Below are 24,866 nucleotides of genomic sequence, written 5' to 3'. Positions count from 1 at the left end.
CGTACTGCACATTTTGCTTTCACCACCAATATGTACTTTTTGATACAGCGTAGCTCGAAAACCGTATGGAATACAAAAAAACGGAGACCACCTCCAGTGTTGGGCTTTACATGCTCTACAAAATGCAAAAAAGAATGGGTCTCTAGCATTAACGGTTCCCGAATTAGAGACAGTTTTCAGTTTCGGTATCTTATGGCCGCTACTCCCGTTAAAATGCACCGATTGACCCCAAATTCACAGAGATGAAAGATGACCTGAAGGGTATCATTTTCCAATAATATTATTGGTTAAGTATGTGTGGTGTCTGAATAACAGCGCAAATAATTTTTTTTTCGTAAAAAAATTTCATTTTTTTGAAAAATTTGGCCTGTTTGACCTTGAAATAAAGGTCAAAGGTCAAATCCAAGGGCATATTTGAAATCTACACATATGACTTTTGGAAAGCCGTCTGTAAAAATTTTTCCCATAATTCCTTCCGTAGGGTAGATAATTAGCATTTAATTTTGCCATTTTTGGACAAGGGTGCATTGCAATGAATGACACACCTAGACCCCAATACCGACAAAGCCCAAATTTTACGTGGAACGAGTTGAGATTATAGGTGACCTAAATCCAAGAGATGGGTATGGGGGCCCTTACCGTCTAGGAGGAGAAGCGGTAACGGTAACATGGCGGCGGAGCCGCAGGAGCCGGCGGAACGGACCGAACGGGACTAAAACCATGTGTACCGCCAGCGCTAACGCTGGTGGTACAATTAAAGGTGCATCCCTATTTACCTCTGCTTTCAAAAGAATTTCATCAGTCAGTTCTAAAAAAGCTGGCTTCCATTTTGTCATAACTGACAGTGTAAACAGAGTGTAGTCCGCTGCACTGTGACCTGCAAACTTCTTCTTGGCTGGAAATGAACATTAACAGGAAGTCACAACAAGCTTACTCTAGCTGTTATCATCATGACATTATGATTTGTGCCAGTGTGTGACTACAGCAACAAAATGTTTGGTGTGACATTGTGTTAGGAATGACAAGAATTTTGTAATGTAATTTACCCAGCAGTTCCTTGAGGTTCTGTTCCTCCCCTATGGCAGTCCTGGTGACACTCTGCACATAGCCAAACACTTGCAGTATTTCAATGCTGCCCTGCTTCAGCTTCCTTGCCATGTGGAGCACCACCAGATCGCCCTCAGCCACACACTTTCTGGTCAGCAGCGCCTTCTTGTGGATTAAATCTGCAACCAAAAGGGGTCAGAATGGATTGACCTTATGAAATATATGGTAATAGGAGTTGTAGAATTTAATTTTGTAAAAATTTCCTTACATCAGATGATATCTCGGCTCACCTATAATATGAATTCTAAATTGGCAATTACAATCACCATACTCACAGCAGTATTTATATTTCAACTCACCCTGTAGACCATGGAACATGTAACCCTGTAAAGCAGGCTTGAAATTGCAATTTACAAGAACTAAAAAATGACATGCCAATTCATTTCCCTTTTCCTTCCAATCTTTTGCAGCCTAGAAGAACAATACAGAAAGATAATTTATTACCACATTGGAAAAAACTCGCATTGTCACAACTGTGCATCTGCCAAATACATCCAACCCATGTAAATTATTCAAATGTAGGACCAATCAAAAGTCAAATTATGAACTTATTTTGAACAATTTACAATGACGGTTCTTGAAAAACCAAGATCAAATCCTGCAAATATGGGTTTGAGAGTCACCATATTATCTTGTAACTATCTCAATGTCAGTGACCTACCTTTGCCCATATTTCATGTAACATAAGAGGTGTGATGATTTCAATGTAGTCATCTAAACTGCTGTAAGAGGGCAGCAGGGGATGCAGATAGACACCTTCCCCCGCAGCAGGAGGCTCTGCATCAGATGTTAGACATTCTGGAAGTAAAACAAATCTTTTAACTATTTAAAGTTGTATTTCTCTTCAAAGTAACTGTAATTATTGGAAACCACTGCAGATTAAATGGTAAATAGCTCTAACCATTAATGTAACTTTTAAACTTAACTGGCATTAACTGAAGAATTCCATCACTGTAACTTGGTTGATTTTCAGTTCTACCTGACATAGTCGAGTCCTACCTTAGTTCTACCTGACACAGTCAATTCCTACCTTAGTTCTACCTGACACAGTCAAGTCCTACCTTAGTACTACCTAACACAGTCAATTCCTACTTTAGTTCTACCTGACACAGTCAAGTCCTACCTTAGTTCTACCTGACACAGTCAATTCCTACCTTAGTTCTACCTGACATAGTCAATTCCTACCTTAGTTTTACCTGACACAGTCAAGTCCTACCTTAGTTCTACCTGACACAGTTAAGTCCTACCTTAGTTCTACCTGACACAGTCAAGTCCTACCTTAGTTCTACCTGACACAGTTAAGTCCTACCTTAGTTCTACCTGACACAGTCAAGTCATACCTTAGTTTTACCTGACACAGTCAAGTCATACCTTAGTTCTACCTGACACAGTCAAGTCATACCTTAGTTCTACCTGACACAGTCAAGTCCTACCTTAGTTCTACCTGACACAGTTAAGTCCTACCTTAGTTCTACCTGACACAGTCAAGTCCTACCTTAGTTCTACCTGACACAGTCAAGTCATACCTTAGTTCTACCTGACACAGTCAAGTCCTACCTTAGTTCTACCTGACACAGTCAAGTCATACCTTAGTTCTACCTGACACAGTCAATTCCTACCTTAGTTCTACCTGACACAGTCAAGTCATACCTTAGTTCTACCTGACACAGTCAAGTCATACCTTAGTTCTACCTGACACAGTCAAGACATACCTTTGAGCCAGCGGGTGTTGAACTTGGTCAGCATGTTTACCAGAAACTTCAACTCGGAGAACTTGGTTTTGTTGGCAGGAGCGCTCTTAGCCCTAGGATGCACATCGAGGGCCATAGCAGCCATATTGACAGGTCGGGACTGTTGCTCTGACCTTCTCGGGATTTCTTTGAAAAATCTTTCCCCAAAAGATACCTTATTTCTAACTCCATCTTCTATCCTCTGAAAAACAGGAATCACCTCACAGCCTTACAACATACAGTAACGCAATTTCTACTAACAAAATCAATGTCCAAATGAGAATGACAATATACCAATAATGAGTAACTGAAAAGTGCAGATGCCTAAACAACATTTTGTCTTTGGATAGACATTCAGCATACTAACTGGATTACAATGCATCTCCAATTACACAGATACTGATTTTCTATTCCAAAATTGTGCTTTAAAGAAATACCACTTCATTGCTCAAATCCAGCATACCCAGCCCAAAAACATTCAGCAATTGCAGCCCCCCAAAACATCCAGCATACCCAGCCTCTAAAACATCCAGCATACCCAGCCCCAAAAACACCCAGCATACCCAAACATTTTTGACATATTGCCATAGTCACAATAAACTTATTATTAACTGATGTCAACAAACCTTTTTTCCATTGGCTCTTCCTGGTTTTTTAAGGATTCCAATTGGTTTAGTGACATGTACAGAAGGGACATCTTTCCCACTCCCAGAACCTTGTACTTCTTGGACCACAGGGGCAGCTTTCTGTACTGTACCATCTTTAGCAATAGTTAGTTTTGACTTACTAGCAGCTGTCCCATCTCCAGAGCTAGTTACCATGGTTTTTCTGGCAGTTGTCCCATCTCCAGGGCTAGTTACCATGGTTTTATTGGCAGTTGTCCCATCTCCAGGGCTAGTTACCATGGTTTTACTGGCAGTTGTCCCATCTCCAAGGCTAGTTACCATGGTTTTATTGGCAGTTGTCCCATCTCCAGGGCTAGTTACAATGGTTTTACTGGCAATTGTCCCTTCTCCAGGGCTAGTTACCATGGTTTTACTGGCAGTTGTCCCATCTCTAGGGCTAGTTACCATGGTTGTACTGGCAGTTGTCCCATCTCCAGGGCTAGTTACCATGGTTTTACTGGCAGTTGTCCCATCTCCAGGGCTAGTTACCATGGTTTTAGCAGCAGTTGTAACATCTCCAGGGCTAGTTACCATAGTTTCAGTGGCAGTTGTCCCATCTTTAGTATTAGTTACCATGGTTTTAGTAGCCGTTGTAACATCTCCAGTGGAAGGTAGCAGAGTACTAGCAGATTCAGATCCTAGAGTAGAAACTGCTCCAGCATCACTGGTAGACCTTTTTTTTGAAGGCCCTGCAGATGTTTTTTTATTTCTAATGGACTGACGCCAACTCTGTGCTTTGGAAGCCATCATATCTTTTGTCAGAGAGTCCTGTCTGGAAGTAGCACTCACCCAGACACGAGCCTTGCGAGCAATCGGGCCAGGCTGGCGGATAAAGCCTAAATAATCAAAAGACAATTATAAAACATTCAAAGGGCACATTTGTATGACAAATCTGCAAGGCTGTCCATATTAACATGAACACATCCAATATTTAAAATGGGTTAGTTTTACTGAACTTGGTGTTAAATTTAAAAAGTAATCACCTTTTGTCTTTTCTGACTTTTTTGGTGAAGATGTGCTGCTTTTTGACACAGACTGCCTACGCCTCATGGCCTTCTTGGCTTCTGCTATATGCCGTTTCATTTTTTGTCCATACCAATCAGAGGAAGATGTACTGCTGCTAGACCCTTTCATAATTTTAGAATGCTTTTTCTTCTTGGATGCCTTCCCATATATACTTTCCTGTTTACTATGCTCTTCCATTTTCTTTTCATTGGCATAAAACCTTGCTGCTGTGAAACTGTTTTCATCAGCCATGTTGGCCCTCCCTGTCAGCAGCCTGCGGTCATCCCCCGAGTACCGGCGTCCCCTGTAGAACAGAGGCTGAGCTTCACACAATTTGGCAGACTTAGAACTACTTGCACTGGTCATCCTATGAAATACGGGTCTAGCTGTGTGACTAGCTTTCTTTGTGAAAGATTGTGACTTGAGTGGCAACTTGGGTGATTGCTTCAATCCATCATTCCCAGATTTGTCCTTCCCAAACCCTGATGGTCGATCAAGAACAAATGGCAGCTCATCTGAACTGGATTCAGAAGAGTCAAAAGTAAAATGGTACTCCTTTCTTGACACTGCACTGGTTTGGGGCAATGCTTCCTCCTGGAGTCCCTCCACTGCTTGATGACTACTACTGCCCAGGTCAGGAAGGCCCTCTGTTTCTGTGTCATCTTCATACTGCAACTGTGCTGCATCTTCAGCATCCCACTCTTGAAAAGACAGCATCTCAAATGGTTGTGTGTCCTGGAAGTCCTCATCATGGATATCAAAGGGTTGTGTGGCATGGTACTGTCCAAAATACCCCACCACATCAGAGACTAGGCCCTGGGCTGGGCTAACATGGGTTGTCTCTTCCCCTGTGTTCATGTGGTCCTCCTCTTCTTCCTCCTGCTTAATATGCAGTGGAGAGAAGTCATCCTCACTATCTATGTCAATGACAGTCTGTGACAGCCTGAGCAGGTCAGGCCCTGCCTCCACATCATCATCATCAGAGAGAAGCTCTATACTTTCAGAATGAGAGTATCCATGGGATGAAGAAAAGTTGTTGGACACTGTCAATTGATTGTCAAATTGCTTACTTCTAGAAGCACTTGGCTCCGTCTTGGAACTGGTCACTTGAGACATGATCTTTTTACTATCACTGACATCTGACCCAAAATTAGCTGGCTTTACCTCATCATCTACTCCTTGGAAGTCCTCATACATGTTACCATTTTTTTGGCTTATATCCTTGCTATTCTTTTCTTTTTGTTCAGTTTTTTCTACCGTTGTTGATACATTCTGTTTCTTGTTCTCTTTCTGAGAGCATTCTTCAGGATGACCCAATGCCGTACTAGGGGCTGTAGCCCCAATGCAGAAACTGTCTGAATCATCAGCTTTTGTGTGACAAGTTTCTAACATTGTCCTCTGAGAGGCCTTGGTCTGTCTTTCCTCCTCTATGGACAGAGCTGTGAGCAGCACCTCATCATCTGAGGAATCCATATCCAACTTCTGGCTGTGTTCCTCCTCCAACTGAGCTTTCCTCAACAAGTGCTCTTCATTGTTATACTTTGGCACATTCTTGGAAGATTTAATTGATTTGGCATCTTGAGATTTCCCTCTGAAAGGAAATGGTGATGGTTCCTCCACCTCCAGACTAATGACCTCAATATCACTGTCCAGTATCAGGGAGCTTCCAGACATGCTGTCCACTTCACTGACCTCTCCAGGCTCCTCTTCAGTTTCTCCTGTACTGACCTGTGCCACTGTCTCTGTTGAAGCAGGGGTTTCCTGTAGATCACAGCCCTTAATTGAAGGCAATGGACCAAGCTGGGTGACTTGTCTCTCTGTTTCTTTTATACTTTTACCATCACACTGATTCTTGTTAATAATATTCATATCTTTTTCATTACCTAGATCCTGTGCAGAGTCACATTTACTGTATGGCTCCATTCTATTGGTATCTGAAGTGTGTTTTTCACATTTTCCATTTCCATCCAATCTCTCTACTGTGTTTATGGTATGGTGCTTACCAACATCAAACCTGGAAGCAGTTTTCTTTTCACTTGAAACAATTTGGTGTCCGCCAGAGACAGTATGGTCTCTACTAGAAATAGTATGGTGTCCGCCAGAGGCAGTAGGGTGTCCGCCAGAGGCAGTAGGGTGTCCGCCAGAGACAGTATGGTCTCTACTAGAAATAGTATGGTGTCCGCCAGAGGCAGTATGGTGTCCGCCAGAGGCAGTAGGGTGTCCGCCAGAGACAGTATGGTCTCTACTAGAAACAGTATGGTGTCCGCCAGAGGCAGTAGGGTGTCCGCCAGAGGCAGAATGGTTTGTCCTGGCAGCAGTATGGTGTATGCCGGACACAGTATGGTCTCTACTGGAAACAGTAGGGTGTCCACTAAGAGCACTTTTTCTACGGTTTACAATACACCTGTCTGTGTACAGCTTACCTTCAACTGTGTCCAAGACATCTCTCAGCACAACTTGAGGCACTTTATACTGGAACTCAACAATTTTGAGACGGTCTGCATTCAGAACTCTGTAGGATAGACCGTCCTCTCCCAAAGGTATCACAGCTGCCTGTACATTATTGGCTTCAAAAGGATCTAAGCATGGGCCATCATCAGATGTAGCAGAAGACGTATTGTTTACTTTTTTGATGCTTTGGTTTGTTTTCTTCTTTGATCTGGAATCTGAGGTGAATCCAATAGGGCATTTTATCCCTGGAAAAATATCCTGGAATTCCTTGTCCGAGTCTGAACTACTTTCCAGGAATTTTGGTTCAAGTTTTTTCACTCTTTTTTTTCTTTTCACTGGCATTTCTTGAAAATCAGAGTCTGAGCTATCTTCTAGCACATTGCATGGTTTCTTTTCTTGTTTCAAATGCCTTCTTTTATCCCTACTGTGTTTCTTTGCCTCCGTATTACTTCTCTCTGAAAGACTGTTTCTAACTGAGCTGGATTGCTGACTAAGCTTTCCTGCAACACATTGTGATGAACCCTTGACAGGCTCAGTACGTTTATCTTGTGTTTTATTTTGCATTGTGTGGCGTGTTTGACCAGTGGAATTGCAAACAGAATTTTCAAAGTATTCACTGTTACTTAAATGCTGTGAACTTTTCTTTGGGGTGAGTAAACTCTGAGATTCTTCAAAATCACTGCTGGAATCCTTTTCAGTACTACTTATCAATTTCTTGAGGTTGTTAGTACACCGTTTTTTGATAGATGTGTTGGCAGCCATATCATCGTTTTCCTCTGAGCTAGTCACATGCTTTCTGGTGGCATACTTGCTGTCATTATGTCCTGATGCTTCACCTCCTTTATTTCTAGCATTAATCCCAGATTTATACTGACAATAATAAGATTCTTTATCATTTGTTTCCTCTGTTTTTATGGTAGCAGTAAGATTTTTTGGCCCAGCTTGTCCTGATCGACCTGCCATCTGGTGGACATCATTTTCAATTTTTCCTTCACACTGTTCAAGGTGTGTGCCTAGAATTGCAAAATACCAGAAAAAAGTTACAAGCATCATTTTTTGAAGGATATATGTGACAATGTAGAACAACATGTCAAATGATTAAAACATGGCATTCTATTAACATTCCCAGTATTTCCACTCAAAGCTTTAGCAATAAAGAGACCATCTTGTCTGTTATTCTACCTGTTGGTTTGACAAATTCTTCATCAGAAGAATCAGCATCTGTGATTTCAATAATGTCAAAGTCATCTGCCATTCTACATCCTTTAACCTAAAACTAAATAACCTGACATTCAGTAATAATTATACATGTTTAAATGCATTTACAAGTTACAGCAAAAATCATCAAAATTCAACTATCTATTATTATGGAATTGATCTAATCTTAAATCTGAACTGGATATAAAGTCTTACTTAAGAATCCTTTTGCAATGACAGATTATACAGAATTCATTTTTTTTGTTAGTGCAGGGCTTTGCTTACCTTCAGAAAATGTGCCTCTTCTAAGAGGGTTTATTAGATCCAAACCCTCAGACCCAACCACCTTGCTGACAATCTCACATTTCAAATGGGCTGAAATATTTCACATAAATTATATAATCAATTATTAAGAACTCAAAGATCTATATGAAATTCTTGCAATTTTACATATGAACACCCAACACTGATATAATTTTTAACTTGACCTTCACTTATGTGACAAAGTGTAGGATTTTAAATAAATACAGGTTTATAAACCACATTTTGCTGAACTTATCTGAGAACAATTTATACTTTTTGATCATATTTTAATTTCATCACTTCAAATCATGAATTTACGAAAGAAAAATAATCAACTTCACAACCCAATGATGGCCATCGCTGCCACTAAACAATCTTGACAGTTTTAAACTATGTGGAATCTGGAAGTCAGCGTGAGATACCAGCCTGAAGGGATGAATTTTAAAAAGAAAACAAACAAACACTAACTCAGTGTGAGTTTAGGACTTTTATTTCCATAGTTAGTTATGTCAAGTGTAAGGAAAGGATGATCACAGTTTGGTCACTCTAAGAAAGACACCATTATTTATCCAAGGTACGAGTTTTCAAAGGAAAATTGCATTCTGTGCACCTTTAAGCATGGGCCCAAAGGCTTTGTTGGGGCATCACTGTACAAATAATACAAAAACAGCTAAAAGTCACAATTTATACCTTCCAGGAATTTCTAATGATTGCTTCAACTTGAAATTCAAGTTTGCAATGGTATTTGAAAAGGTGTAATTATTTCACCATTTCATTTGTGCAAAATATTAAAAAATAGTTTTAAAATCATGTTTGGTCACTATCTTATGAATCAATGAAAACAGAGAAGTTGACATTGGGCAGTACTTTTGTGATCAGTATATATATATATTTTCACACAGCTCAGCAGAGGAGAATTCCATAGTCCCATGTATGTCTCATATATCTCATGAAAAACAGTTATCTGGAGCGCCCAAGGAAAGAGACTCTCACGAAGAAACAAACTCACCTTTCGAAGAAATAATCAAAATAAGGAAGAAACACTCCCAAAATTTTCTCATATGTCATATAAACATAAACAGCCTACAACACAAATTCTGGGACCTCAGAGACATATTACAAAGAAATGTGATTGACTGTCTAATAGTCAGTGAAACAAAACTTGATTCATCCTTCCCAGACTCTCAGTTTAGGCCACACTTTTTTAATTTTATGGATGACATCCTGCGCGCGCACCGATTTTCTTCCGTTCTCCCCCCAAAAAAAAAAAAAAAAAATCCCCCCCCCCCCCCCCCCCCCCATGGAAGTCGGTTGTCACAAACGTCTTTATTGAATTTGCCGGAAAATGCAATCGGCAATCCTCGGCTTATTCCGCACGATCCATACTGTCATTGTCAACTGCGGAGACATCCGAGTAGTTCCGAGTGCGGAAAATGAGCTTTCTGCGCATGCGTATTATCACCACGTGGAAATATGGCAGCTTTGCCGTCAAATTCATCTCTAGCATTAATTTCAAAATGCACGACAATTAAAGTCATAAAGAGAACGGGGCCGTCGTTTTGGATTGGTTTGCCATTGATATTGTCATGGAGATATCACCCTTTTACAATTATACGAAAGGCTGGCCGCGGCCAGCGATCATCGCCCGGAAAATTTCAGTGACATTCTGTCCAAAGCAGCCCATACCAGGTTTTTTTGTACCGAAAAAAGGGTCGACAAGAGCGTCGTGGTATTTGGTGGACTGAAGGTCGGACAGGCCACCCGATAGTTGGCTGCTACGTGTGAGTCGAAGTAAACAAAATGGCATCGACCGAAATTACCTTTTTTAGATTTGGTAGTAGGAAGCATAGGCCTATCTTTGCTTCATTTTTTTAAACAATTCTGTGAAGTGTTTTCAATGCTTTAATTTTCTGACAGTACAAATAAAGACACGCTATTATATTTGTTTTATTGATTGCTGTACCAATAGAATGCATGAAATAACCTTAAATAGATTTGGTAATATGCAGCATATATATTCATGACTTTTTACCTTTCTACAAAGTAGGCCCTATTCACAATGCTTTAATATTTTGAGAACATGGATAAAGACATGTTGTTAGTTTGATACGTGTTTCTGTGGTAAATTAGTGTTTCCAGCTGTGTACTGAAAACATAAGTTTTCTTAAGCAGGTTTTTTTTTTTTTTTTTTGGACTGTTTTTTTTTTTTTTTTCGCCCGCTCGCACCGATTTTGGGGTCCCCAGAGGATGTCATCCATAAAAATAAACAAGGCAGCAAAGCTGTCAAATGTACAGACAAAAAGCAGGAAATTACTATGCACAAAATAGGCTACTGTCAATTCCGATGCAAAAGTACATTATGTTAAACTGTAAATTCAACATCAAATTTTAATTATGCTCAACAGGTAATACCAATGAAAGTAAAATGTGTAACAAGCAAAAGGCTTCAGGCCCATGAGAGTTCAAGTTCACACTTTGAAAATGTATAACTTCCAGAATAAGAAGCCAATTAGACTGCTTTTCCAACTCAGGCTGCATGCCGATTTTCGAACTTGACCTCCATTTTAGTAAGATGGATTACTCCTTAGAGTTTCACGACAACAGGCCTATTGGTTTTCCTTGAAATGTGTTTACAGTGTTGCATATATGTTGAAAAGTGAAAGAAAAAAGCATAACTTCTACAATAATGGCCCAATCATGCTGATTTTCGAACTTGACCTGCGTTTTATGAATATTCATCAGCTCTTTAAATATAAAGCCCAAAAGTAAAACTGCCTTCCACTTATCGTGTTTACAATGAAAGTGCAAGGTGCCGGCAACGGCGATGACGGCGACGACAGACGCAGGTGATGGCAATATGTACAGACACATCTGTACATATTTACTGTACTGTTTGAGAACAGTAAGTGACATGGTTTTTCTTAAATGGTCATCATGGGAGCAGTGCCCAAAATAGGTTTTTTTCAAATTTTGATGCAATATTACATAATGTTTAACAACATAATGACCATCAATTTTTAAGAATAAAATATTAGTATCATGGATATTCAGAAAATGTGACTAGCAAAGGTCTTCAGGCCCATGGAACTTCAAAGCCACAACTTGAAAATGCCAAAATGTAAACAAGACAGCACTTTTCTGAAATGGGTTTATTTCCATTTTTAACACTTTTTTAACATAAAACAAAATTAACAGTTTACTGCCATTTTTATATGACCAACTAAGAAAATTGATGAGATGGGAAAAATATCAATAGAATAGTGTTAAATGTCCAATTTCTTCCATTCTGAGATTCTGAACATAGTGAATGATTCAATCTGACAAACTGCAATGATATGAGTTTATTTCCATTTTTGAAACTTTATTACACAATACACAATAACAAGTTTAACATCATTTTTACAAAATCAACTAACAATGTTGTAAAGATGCAGGAAATGTCAAAAAAACACTTTTACATATCTTATTAATTAAATAATGAAACTGTTAACATGCCTAAGAATTGAATCTAAGGAAATGTAAAAAACAGCATAACTTCTAAATTAATGGCCTGATTATGCTGATTTTTGAACTTAACCTGCGTTTTAGCAGGATTGACCACTCCTGTGAGTTTAATGACAATTGGCCTATCTGTTTTTCTTATATTGTGTTTACAGTGTTGCATATATGCTGAAAAAAGAAAAAAAAGCATAACTACTAAAATAGTGGCCCGATCATGCCAATTTTTGAACTTGACCTGCGTTTTAGTAAGATCAATTTTTCCTGTGAGTTTCATGACAACAGGCCTATCGGTTTTTGTTGAAATGTGTTTACAGTGTTGCATATATGCTGAAAAGTGAAAAAACAGCATAACTTCTACAATAATGGCCCGATCATGCTGATTTTCGAACTTGACCTGCATTTTATGAATATTCATCAGCTCTGTAAATATAAAGCCAAAAAGTAAAACTACCTTCCACTTATCGTGTTTACAAGGAAAGTGCACGGCAACGACGGCGACGGCGACGACAGACGCAGGTGATGGCAATATGTACAGACACATCTATATATATTTACTGTACTGTTTGAGAACAGTAAGTGACATGATTTCCCTTAAATGGTCATCATAGGAGCAGTGCCCAAAATAGGTTTTTTTCAAATTTTGATGCAATATTACATAATGTTTAACAGCATGATGACCATCAATTTTTAATAATAAAATATTAGTATCATGGATATTCAGAAAATGTGACTAGCAAAGGTCTTCAGGCCCATGGAACTTCAAAGTCACAACTTGAAAATGCCAAAATGTAAACAAGACAGCACTATTCTGAAATGTTTTTTTTTTCCATTTTCAACATTTTTTAACATAAAACAAAATTAACAGTTTACTGCCATTTTTATATGATCAACTAAGAAAATTGATGAGATGGGAAAAATATCAACAGAGCAGTGTTAAATGTCCAATTTCTTCCCTTCTGAGATTCTGAACATAGTGAATGATTGAATCTGACAAACTGCAATGATATGAGTTTATTTCCATTTTTGAAACTTTATTACACAATACATGATAACAAGTTTACCATCATTTTTACAAAATCAACTAACAATATTGTAAAGATGCAGGAAATGTCAAACAAACACTTTTACGTATCTTATTAGTTTAATAATGAGACTGTTAACATGCCTAAGAATTGAATTTGAGGAAATGTGAAAAATATGCTGAAAAGTGAAAAAAACAGCATAACTTCTACAATAATGGCCCGATCATGCTGATTTTCGAACTTGACCTGCGTTTTATGAATATTCATCAGCTCTGTAAATATAAAGCCAAAAAGTAAAACTGCCCTCCACTTATCGTGTTTACAAGGAAAGTGCACGGCGCCGGCATCGCCATCGCCATCGGCATCGCCATCGGCATCGCCATCGGCGACGACAGACGCAGGTGATGGCAATATGTACAGACACATCTGTGTCTGTACATAAAAAGTGTGGCCTTAAAGTGGAAAACTATAACATGTTCAGAAAGGACAGAAATGCAAATGGAGGTGGACTAATGGTTTATGTACGGTCATCCATTCCAACTCGAAGAGCAACAAATCTAGAATCAAACACCATGGAACTTATACCTTTAACTGTAAACCTGAAAAATAGCAAATGGTGCTTCCTTGCCACTTATAGACCTCCAAACTCAAATGTTGACTTTTTTCTCCAAATACTGGGAAAAACTATTGACATGGCTTTATGCAAATATGAAAACATTGAAGTTATTGGTGACCTAAACTGTAATTTAAACACTGAATGTGGAAATGGGAGATTGCTAAAAGAGTTTTGTGATGTATATGACTTACAAAATATCATCAAGGTACCCACTTGTTACAAGTCAGCAAATCCAACTTTGATAGATGTTATCCTCAGTAATCAGCCAAACAAACATCTAAAATCAGGAGCCTTCGACTGTGGCCTTAGTGATTTCCACCATTTGATATATTCAGTTTTCCGGTCTCATGCACCAAAAGAGCAAGTACGAACTATTAAAAATAGAAGCTATAAAAACTTTGATGCCAGTCATTTCCAAAGAGATCTTGAAAATGCTCCTTTTGAGCTGGGCGAAATCTTTGATGACGCAGAGGATGCTTTCAACACTTTCAACAACCTCTTTAGTGACATAGTAGATAAACACTTGCCAATGAAAACCAAAAGGATCAAAAGGAGAAATGTTCCCTTTATGAACAGTGAATACAGAAAGTGTGTCAGTAGAAAACAACAGCTAAGAAATAGGTTTTATAAAAGTAGAACATCACAAAATTGGGAGGACTTCAGACAAATGCGAAACAAATGTGCGAAACTCCGGAGGAACAGTATTAAAAACTATTTTATGGAGAGATGTACAGGAGGTGCAAAAAACCCAAATTTCTGGAAAACAATTAAACCGTTTGTGAGCAAAAAATCAAACTCTGGCTGCAATGACATTGTTCTCATAGAAAATGACACAGTAGTAAATTCACGGACAGAGATTGCCAGCATATTCAATAATCATTTTACTAATGTAGCCTCCCACATTGGGAGAAACAGCTCCTCGGATCCAGTGGAAATCAGCCATTATGAGAATCACTCCAGTATTCGCCACATAAAAGAAAATCAGGCTGAAGAAAAAGACTTTCATTTCATGCCCGTGTCGGAACAAAATGTCTACAATCGATTGACTAAAATTGATACAAAGAAAAGCACAGGACACGACAACATTTCTCCAAAAATTGTGAAAATAGCAGCTGCCTCAATTGCGGGTCCCCTTACCAAATGTATCAATAGAGGCATGACAGAAAACTGCTTCTTTTCTGACCTGAAAAAGGCTGATGTTACACCCATCCATACGAAAAAGGACACTTCTGACAAGGAAAATTATAGGCCAGTAAGTGTGCTCCCAGTATTTTCAAAAATATATGAAGGGATTATGGCAGAACAACTGAACTCTTTTTTCTCAGACATTTTTTCTCCGTACCTTACGGCATTCAGGCATGGACATAGCTGCCAGACACTCCTGATCAAGATGGTAGAGGACTGGAAACAAAGTTTAGACAAAAACAAATATGTTGGCGCAGTTCTAATGGACCTATCGAAGGCATTTGACAGTATACCACACACTTTACTACTTGCCAAATTAGAGGCATATGGTCTCGACAAAAATGCCTTAGACTTAATGCACAGCTACTTGAGTAAAAGAAAACAGCGAGTGAAAGTCGGCGATACTCTAAGCTGTTGGGAAAATCTACATAAAGGTGTTCCTCAAGGTTCCATCATTGGTCCCCTGCTGTTCAACATTTTCATAAATGACATCTTTCATTCTATTGAAATTTGTAACCTCTACAACTACGCAGATGATAACACCTTAAGTGCTGCACACCCAGACTTTGATACCTTAAAAAGGGAGCTCGAATATGATGCACAAAATGCTATAAACTGGTTCTCTTTAAACGAGATGGAAGCTAACCCTGAAAAATTCCAAGCTATTATTATTGGCAAAACAGGAGTCAACCATAGTGATGAGCAATTATCTTTCAATGGAAAATTGGTGAAGCCAGAACCTTGGGTCAAGCTCCTTGGGGTTTACTTTGACTCAAGACTGACTTTCAACAAACACATTTCAGAATTATGTTTAAAAACAGCATGTCAATTAAACACTCTGAAAAGGCTTTCAGCTCATCTAGATGTCCCAAGTCGGCTTGCCATTTTCAGGCACTTTACATTATCAAACTTTAATTATTGTCCGTTAGTATGGCACTTTTGTGGTGAGGGAAATATGAAAAAATTAGAAAAGATACAGGAAAGGGGTCTAAGATTTGTCTACGACAACCACACAAGCAGTTACGACGAGCTTTTAAATATGTCAGGCCTCAGCACTCTGCACTTGAAAAGGATACGTATGCTTGCACTTGAGGTTTACAAAGCTATACATGGACTTGCACCTTCCTACATCTCCGACCTTTTCCAAGAAAGAACAACAAGTTACAACCTTAGAGGAGAAAAGACTCTAAATATTCCCAGATTTAACACAGTGACATACGGCAAAAAATCCTTATCATATCTTGGGCCAAAAATATGGAATGATCTCTCAAATGACTTAAAGCAAAGCATCAATTCAAATGAGTTTAAATCACTTTTAAGGCTTTGGGAAGGACCCAAATGCAGATGTAGCCTGTGTTACCTATATGCTTTTAGTGAAAATGTGTAATAATACGTCATGTTTACATTGTTTGTATAACTGTATCATTGAGCATTGTATGTAAAATTGTCTGTTTTTCACAGTTGATTTAGGTATAGCATTCTGCACATTTCCCATAAAAAACTTTTTTCTCTTTTTCTAATTTGTTATCTTAATAGATTTCGTGTTTTTGTATACTCTTTGTAGATTTTTTTTTTTTTTTTTTTTTTTTTTTACTCTCTTACTAGACTTCATGTGTAATATTGCATTATTGTAGATATGTTATTGTCCTTACACAGTCGGAGAATAGCTGTAAAGCTAATGTTTCCATTCAATTTATAACCGACATGAAATAAAATTTATTGTATTGTATTGTATTGTACATGCACTCAAAATATTCCCACTGGGGCTACTGATCAGGTCCCTGACGCCCCCCCCCCCCCCCCCCCTTCACTGGACTCACAAACATTCACAGCATGAAAAATCAGTTTACCACTAAGATCTGTAAAAGGCAGACAAAAAGCCACGAAAAAGACACTAAGAAATTTCCTTCGTCCATAGATCTACGACACGCTCGGCTGTCACCTTGATTGGATAGTAAACGGTTGTCGTAAAATCGCTAAATGATATTAAAACCCGGTGCATAAAGTTGAAAACCACCTAGGACAACCTTAGACTGCCACGTTAATCCAATACAATGCAAAAATAAACTATAACAAGTGGTTAAAGCCTTCAAACTGAATGTCGTAAAGTCCCCATATACCTCCATAGAGACAATAAAATATAGTAAGCTTCTGAAACAAGATAAATCCAGTTCCAACATAATAATCGAAATAAAATACTGCCGGGCATCGGAGCGGCCTAAAACTTGGCACGCTTACCGCTAATACTGCAGGCTACATCATCCCGTCGCTCGTTTGTAAATTCCGTGCATGGCATACGCACAATCAAACCGTATATCCAAATTCCATCTCTGATGTTTGAATTAGTCCTCTCTACAATCCAATTCAGGAAATGACGTAACCGCAGAGGTCGCATTGTCCAATGGCATGGCTTATTTTTCGTAAGCCCGGTGTACGGTGACCTCTGCGGTTACGTCACTTCTTGATTTGAATAGCGTAGAGGACTAATTCAAACATCAGAGGTGCAATTTGGATATACGGTTTGATTGTGCGTATGCCATGCACGGAATTTACAAACGAGCGACGGGATGATGTAGCCTGCAGTATTAGCGGTAAGCGTGCCAAGTTTTAGGCCGCTCCGATGCCCGGCAGTATTTTATTTCGATTATTATGTTGGAACTGGATTTATCTTGTTTCAGAAGCTTACTATATTTTATTGTCTCTGTGGAGGTATATGGGGACTTTACGACATTCGGTTTGAAGGCTTTAACCACTTGTTATAGTTTATTTTTGCATTGTATTGGATTAATGTGGCAGTCTAAGGTTGTCCTAGGTGGTTTTCAACTTTATGCACCGGGTTTTAATATCATTTAGCGATTTTACGACAACCGTTTACTATCCAATCAAGGTGACAGCCGAGCGTGATCTACGACACTAAACTCAAGACTTGGCGTTTGATTGACAATAACATGCACTTTTGTAAGTGATTTGTAGCTTCCACGAGGCACTAATTTTTTATATGAAAACGATAGTGACGCAATGCATACGTCTTATCTATTCCTATATTACCATCTACTTACTAGAGGTCTTGAGGCAAGCGTGTTTATAGCAAATAAACTACTTTCGTATTCAAGCCCTGCTTCTCTTTACAAGATCCACACTCTCGCGAGATTTCGACGCTCATCTGCACCTTCCGCCAGACGTCGCTTTTAATGTTGTAGGAAGTGGTACAATCCCAAAATCTCTGTTGAAAAAATAGTGTAAGCCATGCATAATTGCAGGGCCTATAACTTGGATGCATATCACGTCGTGATGACATATATGCAAAACAAACATATATATATAAATATACGCCGTATATTAACCACACCACCCTTCGTCTTTCGCGAGTAGCGAAGTGATTTTTGAGGCTACGACTGAATAGTTGGGGGTCGACGTGTGTTCTTTCTTGTCCGTTCAGTCATATGGCAACTGGCTGCGCGTAGGAAGATATTCAGAACGGAGCGCGTGCGCTGAGATGACGTCGCGGTTGAAATTTTGTAAATTTCGCAACCAGCGCGGAAATTAAAGAATTGTACTTTATTACCTCTGAAGGTGCTTATGAAAAATTAAGGCATGGTAGCAGAGTTTATCACGCGTCTGTAAGTGTGAGATTAACCCAGAAGCAAAGTGAAATGAAGGAAATATAACTCGACAAAGTCGGCCAACATGCCGATTATTATCCATAGCAACACCGTAACATTTTGAGATATCTCCTATCACAGAGAGTGTGCACCTTATTCCAGTCGATAGAAGATGACTTTTAATACGCAAAATAAACCTACCAAGTTTCATCAGAATTTATTCTGGCAACTTTTTTAGCCAGCTGTTGAAGTGCGTTTTTGACCCTATTCCGCTAGATGTCAGCCATATTCTGACGTCATTTTTTCCAATACAGAAGCAAGTGAAGGTCTGCTGACTTTTTGAAATATCGAAAATCAAAGTACTTATCTTTTATTTCAGTAACAAAACTATATTTCCAATAATTATAATCAAAAACCAATGTGTTAAAATAACTTTTACCTTCTCGGATGTCTTAATTCAAAACGACGGTTTTTATCATTATCGCACCTGCAGTTCTGCGCTGGCGATGAGAGTTCTTCACGAAATTTGTCGTCATACAGCAGTCTGCACAATTTTGAATGAAAAATCGACTTAGCATCAGAGTATCCAGTTTGTTCACCATTACGCTTTCAGGCTTCTATTTGTATGTGTAACAAAAAAAGTATCACTAATTTAATTGTGGTTTGATCATTTTTGAGGAGCTTGCGGTACAGATAAAATAAGAAAACTGTTTTCTCTCATCCAATCTGCCATGAACAGGTCAAGTATGCCAGAAAACATATTGGCACATACAGGCAGAAAAGTTCTTCATCTGTGAATTCTGAAATAATGAGAAATAAAGAAGCTGACAATAATTGTAATGGGAAAAATAACAATAAATAAAGAGCTAGCAGAGCAATTTTAGAATACGCTATAAGGTACGTAGAGTGGTACGTATTACATATCATACCGGTACATGGTAAACCCATGGCAATTAATGAAAGTTAAACTAAACATGAATTGCGTTTTACTTTAGAAGGCCTGCTTTACAAACGTTATCATAAACCAGAATTACCTTTGTTAAATGTTTGTCATCCTTTTCAGTTCTAGAGTTCAGCTACAACCCGCAACAGATCCACATTTATCCGCCTCTCTCACTTCTTTACACGAAGCCGACCCTCCCCCCTCTCCCCCCCCCCTCCCACCGATGAAGCGCCCCGAAAATTTTTGATATTTTAGATGGCGAACGGTGCCATTTGGTACGGTGAAGAACTATGATCTAGTCAAAATTCTAATTTCACTGGTGTGGATTTTCTCAGAAATCGAGGGGGGGGGGGGCGAGAACCCCTCCCTCTAACCGGTATAACGAAGGGAATCAAGCAACGGAAAAGGAAGTTTGTGCCCTAAAAGTGTAAATGTTGTTTAGTTATTATATCTTACATCTTCACAAATTGCAAGTAATAAATAACGTACAAATAGAATCAAATTAAAGGAAAGCGAGTTGCTATGTTCAAGTTTAATTTCCTTAAGAGTGTAGAAATAGTCTTCATGTCAGGAAATGTCAAAGTCACACATTGTTTTATTTGATTGTTTAATTTCACTATCAAATTGTATGTTTCTAACACGTGTATAACACATGCTGAGTTGTGGGTGCGAACCATGAATTGTAGATTTTGTAAATTTAAATTGCCTTCAAAACTATAGACCCTCTCAAATAAAATGTCTCTCATAGTTCTAAAATGCACAGGAAGACATAGCGTTCTAAGTGACTGTTAGTCATATAGAAATAAACCATTGAATTAAAAATGGAATAAAATATCTTATCCAAGTGCACGGCCAGGTCATGCTATGGTTCGTGAGGAGAAGAAAGTTGTTTTTTCTCCGAGGAAATTTCATGCTGGCGGGTAAACCACGTATAGAGAAACTTAAACGACCAGGTTAACTTAAAAAATAGGAATTAATGTTAAGGACAAAACAGCCCTTTTGGACCTTCCTTTATAACAACACCATATTTTCTAGGTAATTAACACTATTTAATTTAGCATAGTTGTCAGGGAAGGTATAGACAAAGGCCTACTCTCATCAATAATATATAACCCACAAAATGTAAATCGAATAGCTAATGTAAATCGTTAACTTTTTCACCTTGATGGATGTGCCACGTGCTCATTGTCCAAAACATCATTGGAGCACTGCCTTTCCATTAATGACGTCCACAATCAATATTCTATTTGCTACTTGCTCCACCTCCCCGCCGTACCACCTCAGGTAACCAGTGCACACGAGTAATAGCAATATTGATTTTCATCATGATGAAATATGTTTTTGTATTAATACATGGCTTTTAATATATATAAGAGGGGTGTGATAAAATTAATACTGTAGTAAGGAATCACTTGTAGCAAAGCGTGACAGAGAGTAGTTGGTCATCAACCATATTAATAAACAAACAAAGTACAATCATACAGTGCTACAGAAATATCGATACCGCTGTTTCCAGTTTAAACTGCCTTCATTGATTTATCAATACGAACAAGGATCCACTGCAATGCAGGTAAATATCGACGCTGGACCATGGCGTAAAGACGGAGAGGTCTCAACGCATCCGAAAACATTGCGTTTGTGTTAATTGAGCGCGTGTCGTGAGCATGGGGCGAGGCGCGTGACGAACAGCAGATAAAGCAGAAACGGAGCGGCAATACAGGTAAGACAATGTTCAGGAGGAAATACAGGTAAGACTATACAGGGGAGGCAGGAAGACATATGCCGTGGCAAGAGAAATGGACGCTTGCAGACCTGCTTAAGATTTCGATTAATCAATCCTGCGGTATCCTGGTTGGTGTGTAACTGACATATATGAGGGACAGCATATTTGAACTAGTGCATAAATTCCGTGTTACACCTAACGATACATCGTAGCTAAAGCTCAGGGAACATATAGTATAAGTATATCACATATGGCACATCCCAGTTACACCTAACGATACATCGTAGCTAAAGCTCAAGGCATATACTGAGTATAGTATGTATATCACATATGGCACATCCCAGTTACACCTAATATAACGATACATCGTAGCTAAAGCTCAAGGCACATATAGTATGTGTATCACATATGGCACATCCCAGTTACACCTAACGATATATCGTAGCTAAAGCTCAAGGCACATATAGTATGTATATCACATATGGCACATCCCAGTCACACCTAACGATACACCGTAGCTAAAGCTCAAGGCACATACAGTATGTATATCACATATGGCATATATCCTAGTCACACCTAACGATACATCGTAGCTAAAGCTCAAGGCACATATAGTATTTATATCACATATGGCATATATCCTAGTTACACCTAACGATACAAGCTCAAGGCACATAGTATTTATATCACATATGGCACCTCCCAGCTCCGTGATATGACACAGCATTGTTATAACACAAGACGCAATGATCATTCTTATACCAGCCGGCCCCGAAACAAATTGGTATTTTAGAGGACGAACGTTGCCTTTAGGTACGGTTTAGAACTATGATCCATCTAGTCAAAATTCTGATATCAAGAGGGGGCCATTGTTGTGATATTTTTCAGAAATCGAAGAGGGGGTCAGGACCCCCTGGCACCCCCCCCCCCCCTCCAAAGTCCGCCTTATATACGCATACAGTCATGTTGGCCTATATAGTACACATGTACCTCACTTTAAGCACGCCGCATATGGCTTATCCCAGTTGTACCAAAAGACACACCGTATGAAAGGCGATTACCACAAGTACTTGTGTACTTGCGCCAAAAGATATCGTGGTAATACCACAATTTAGACACATCCTACATATTCATTACACAATAAGATTGATTTAAGTTGCATCACAAGGTATATATTAAAACATCGTAGCTACAGTATGATACAATACATTGCATGTACACACATAGTTAATTATATACCACAACATACGAAATGTACTTATACCACAAGATACAGCATAGTTATGCTAAAAGTCACATAACTATTCTTGTTCCAATCGGAGACGTGTTGTTTTTACCCGTATTCGTAACTCTACTGATATGTTTTATCCCATTTTAGAAATCGCCAAGGACCACTGAGAAGGAAAACAAGGTCTCTGTGTTCACATTACCGTGCTGGTTGTCCGGACCCCAACTATTCCAAGCAGGTAATCTGCTGACACCTGCATTGACGTCCCATGGAAAATATAGTTCACCTTGGAAAAACCTGGAAATAAAGTAACAGAACCTATGGCAACAAGAGCCCGAGAATCATGAGACAACATACAAATAATAAGGACAAAGCATGTCTACATTAATCTTGCCACAACTATTTAGAATAAACCGGCTACAATAATCAGTCCTGGCCAGCGGTATGGCCGACCCTACCACCCCTGCCCCGCAGACGGACCAGGGGATTCTTATTCTGGCTTACATCGCCGGAGTTGCTGGCTTGATTCTAGTGTTATTCTGCGTGTGCTTTTGGGTTCGAAGAATTCGATGGAGACCGGGAAGGAAATACCTCAAAGAGCAAAAGGAAAGGCAAGTAGCTATGCAAGCTGCCCTAACGGGGCAGCCTTTACGATATAAAAATGGCCATCCAAAAGTCATTACTGTCAAAGAACAAGAAAAGGTTAAAAAGAAAGAAGCCAAGAAAAATATGGTAAAAGTGACAGTGCACGACATTAAAATGGAGAGGTTACAACGCCGCAAAGGAATAAATACCAGTCCGTTGAATGGGAAATCTCACAATGGGAAAGCGGTTAGTTCGTCCATGGATCTTAACGGTCGTCATAGTAACGCCGCAAACGGTGACGTGGTAGACGAACCATACGGTTCCATACCCGCCATCAAGAGAAGTCAAGCCTTTTACGGCTCAGTAAGCAGTTTAGAACTCCCCAGTTTAGCACCAATTCATGAAGGAATGCACTCCCCGAAACAACAGACACGAGAAAATTTGCAGCTGGAGGAACACGACGAAGATGACGTCACGAATCACGTGGTGGAATGTGACGTTCATGTGTCAGCTCGAAGACACAACTCACATGACAATAACTCAGTCCCTGATATTGTTGTCCACAGGGACCAGGAGATAGAAATTATCAATGACATAGACGAGCACCCTGCAAAGTTGGGTGTGAAAATGGATGAAGATACTGACGGTGCCAAATCTGAAAAGCCAATAGAAACGCCAAGAGAGAAGAAAGCAAAATCCCCACTTAAAAATAACAGTTCTGATGCGATTGCCGGAAAGAAAGAGGAAACAAATTCAGAAACAATAGTCAGCAAGTCCAGATCTGCAGGAAATTTGCAAACTGACTCCGATACTACGAAAGTATCAAACGCTCAGGTAATGGAAAAAATGAAATCTGAGTCTGCAGCGGAATTGCGGTCCAGAACACCAAGAAAGAAATCCCCCAGAAACAAAACAGAACTAACTGAAAATCAAGACGTAGCCATCGTCACTCCGCGGAAAAAGAAAACAAAATCGCCGCGGAGCGTGCAATCTGATGGAGTCACTGACTCTGTGGATGTTAATGCGATGGACATGTCAGAAAATTCTCAAGTAAAAAGGGTACGGAAAAAGAAGTCACCTCGACCTGAACAAGGTACGGAGGCCGAGGAGAGTTCTGTTGTTAATTCCAAAGCAACGAATGACGGGGAAACATCTTCAAAACCGAGAAAGAAAAAGGCTCCAACTCCTCGAAATACCGAGGCTGGAGAAGACAACCCGTCCTTCGTAGAGGAAGTTTAATGTTTTAAATTTGCCAAAACCAACTGTAGCACCTAACACAATGTATCATCTTACACATTGTCTCATCTCACACGTTGCCTCAATTAACATACTGTATCACCTCTTACATTGCCTCAACTAATACGTGCACTGTATCACCTCTTTCATTGATTCAACTAACATACTGTCTCACCTCTTACATTGTCTCAACTAACACACTGTCTTACCTCTTACATTGTCTCAACTAACACACTGCCTCACCTCTTACATTGTCTCAACTAACACACTGTCTCACCTCTTACACTGCCTCGACAAACACGCTGTATTACCAAACACATTCACCGATACGTGTTCTTGATTGGCTCGTTTGAAAGATCCCCACTAAAATGACACAGAAAGGTGGAAAATGATCAAAGTTGACGAATTTCTGCTTAAGAATGATTTGCCAGAGGTTACACATAAGAAACGTCAACATCAATGGTCCGGACCAGTGACTGTCAGAAAAAAATCGGATCGGTTTTACATATTTATGGGGCCATTTTTCTGGCATTTTTCATATTTGCAATTTAAGAGCAGGCTCTTTTAACCATGGCAATGCACTGTCCTCATAAGACGGGGAAATATTTGTGCCATGTTTAAAAAAGTCAGAAAAGACTTGCAAAATCATTATTTGAGTATTATTGGAATAATTCAATGATTTGCATCAAACCTAAGCAATAATTGATTGGGCATCATATAACTTACACGTGCCATGCTCGAGTTATTTAAGCTGCTGTAAATCAATG

General features: G+C 39.2%; 2 protein-coding genes across 8 annotated transcripts in view; one reads left to right on the top strand and one right to left on the bottom strand.

Moving 5' to 3' along the window:
- Positions 1-17,969, bottom strand: part of LOC106168646 (uncharacterized) — a 31,018-nt gene extending 13,049 nt beyond the window's left edge. For 6 of the 7 annotated variants that reach the window (XR_015331838.1, XM_087000209.1, XM_087000211.1 and 3 more), the window contains exons 1-10: positions 17,842-17,969; positions 8,441-8,530; positions 8,141-8,234; positions 4,486-7,971; positions 3,464-4,338; positions 2,820-3,039; positions 1,769-1,905; positions 1,407-1,518; positions 1,047-1,226; positions 777-895 (exon numbers count right to left, since the gene is read on the bottom strand). Coding sequence is in view for 6 of the 7 variants with exons in the window: in XM_087000209.1 (XP_086856335.1) it covers positions 777-895; positions 1,047-1,226; positions 1,407-1,518; positions 1,769-1,905; positions 2,820-3,039; positions 3,464-4,338; positions 4,486-7,971; positions 8,141-8,213 (5,202 nt within the window). In the remaining variant the exon portion in view is untranslated. The remainder of the gene's footprint in view (positions 1-776; positions 896-1,046; positions 1,227-1,406; positions 1,519-1,768; positions 1,906-2,819; positions 3,040-3,463; positions 4,339-4,485; positions 7,972-8,140; positions 8,235-8,440; positions 8,531-17,841) is intronic. The other variant, XM_087000210.1, reaches the window with a different exon arrangement.
- Positions 17,970-20,700: 2,731 nt separating this feature from the next.
- Positions 20,701-24,102, top strand: LOC106168950 (uncharacterized). The gene is made up of 2 exons (XM_013548210.2): positions 20,701-21,047; positions 22,429-24,102. The coding sequence occupies exon 2, from the start codon at positions 22,723-22,725 to the stop codon at positions 24,100-24,102; it is 1,380 nt and encodes a 459-aa protein (XP_013403664.2). The 5' UTR covers positions 20,701-21,047; positions 22,429-22,722.
- Positions 24,103-24,866: the final 764 nt, after the last annotated feature.

The sequence above is a fragment of the Lingula anatina genome, chromosome 1 (assembly GCF_051362555.1).
Source record: "Lingula anatina isolate TDL-2025a chromosome 1, LinAna3.0, whole genome shotgun sequence".
Taxonomy (NCBI): Eukaryota; Metazoa; Brachiopoda; class Lingulata; order Lingulida; family Lingulidae; genus Lingula; species Lingula anatina.
The sequence above is the reverse complement of the archived record's forward strand: the minus strand, read 5'-3'. Positions and strand labels throughout refer to the sequence as shown.

Bases quoted from the DNA above. Each gene is read 5' to 3' on its own strand.
- LOC106168950 (XM_013548210.2), top strand. From the start codon at position 22,723: ATGGCCGACCCTACCACCCCTGCCCCGCAGACGGACCAGGGGATTCTT.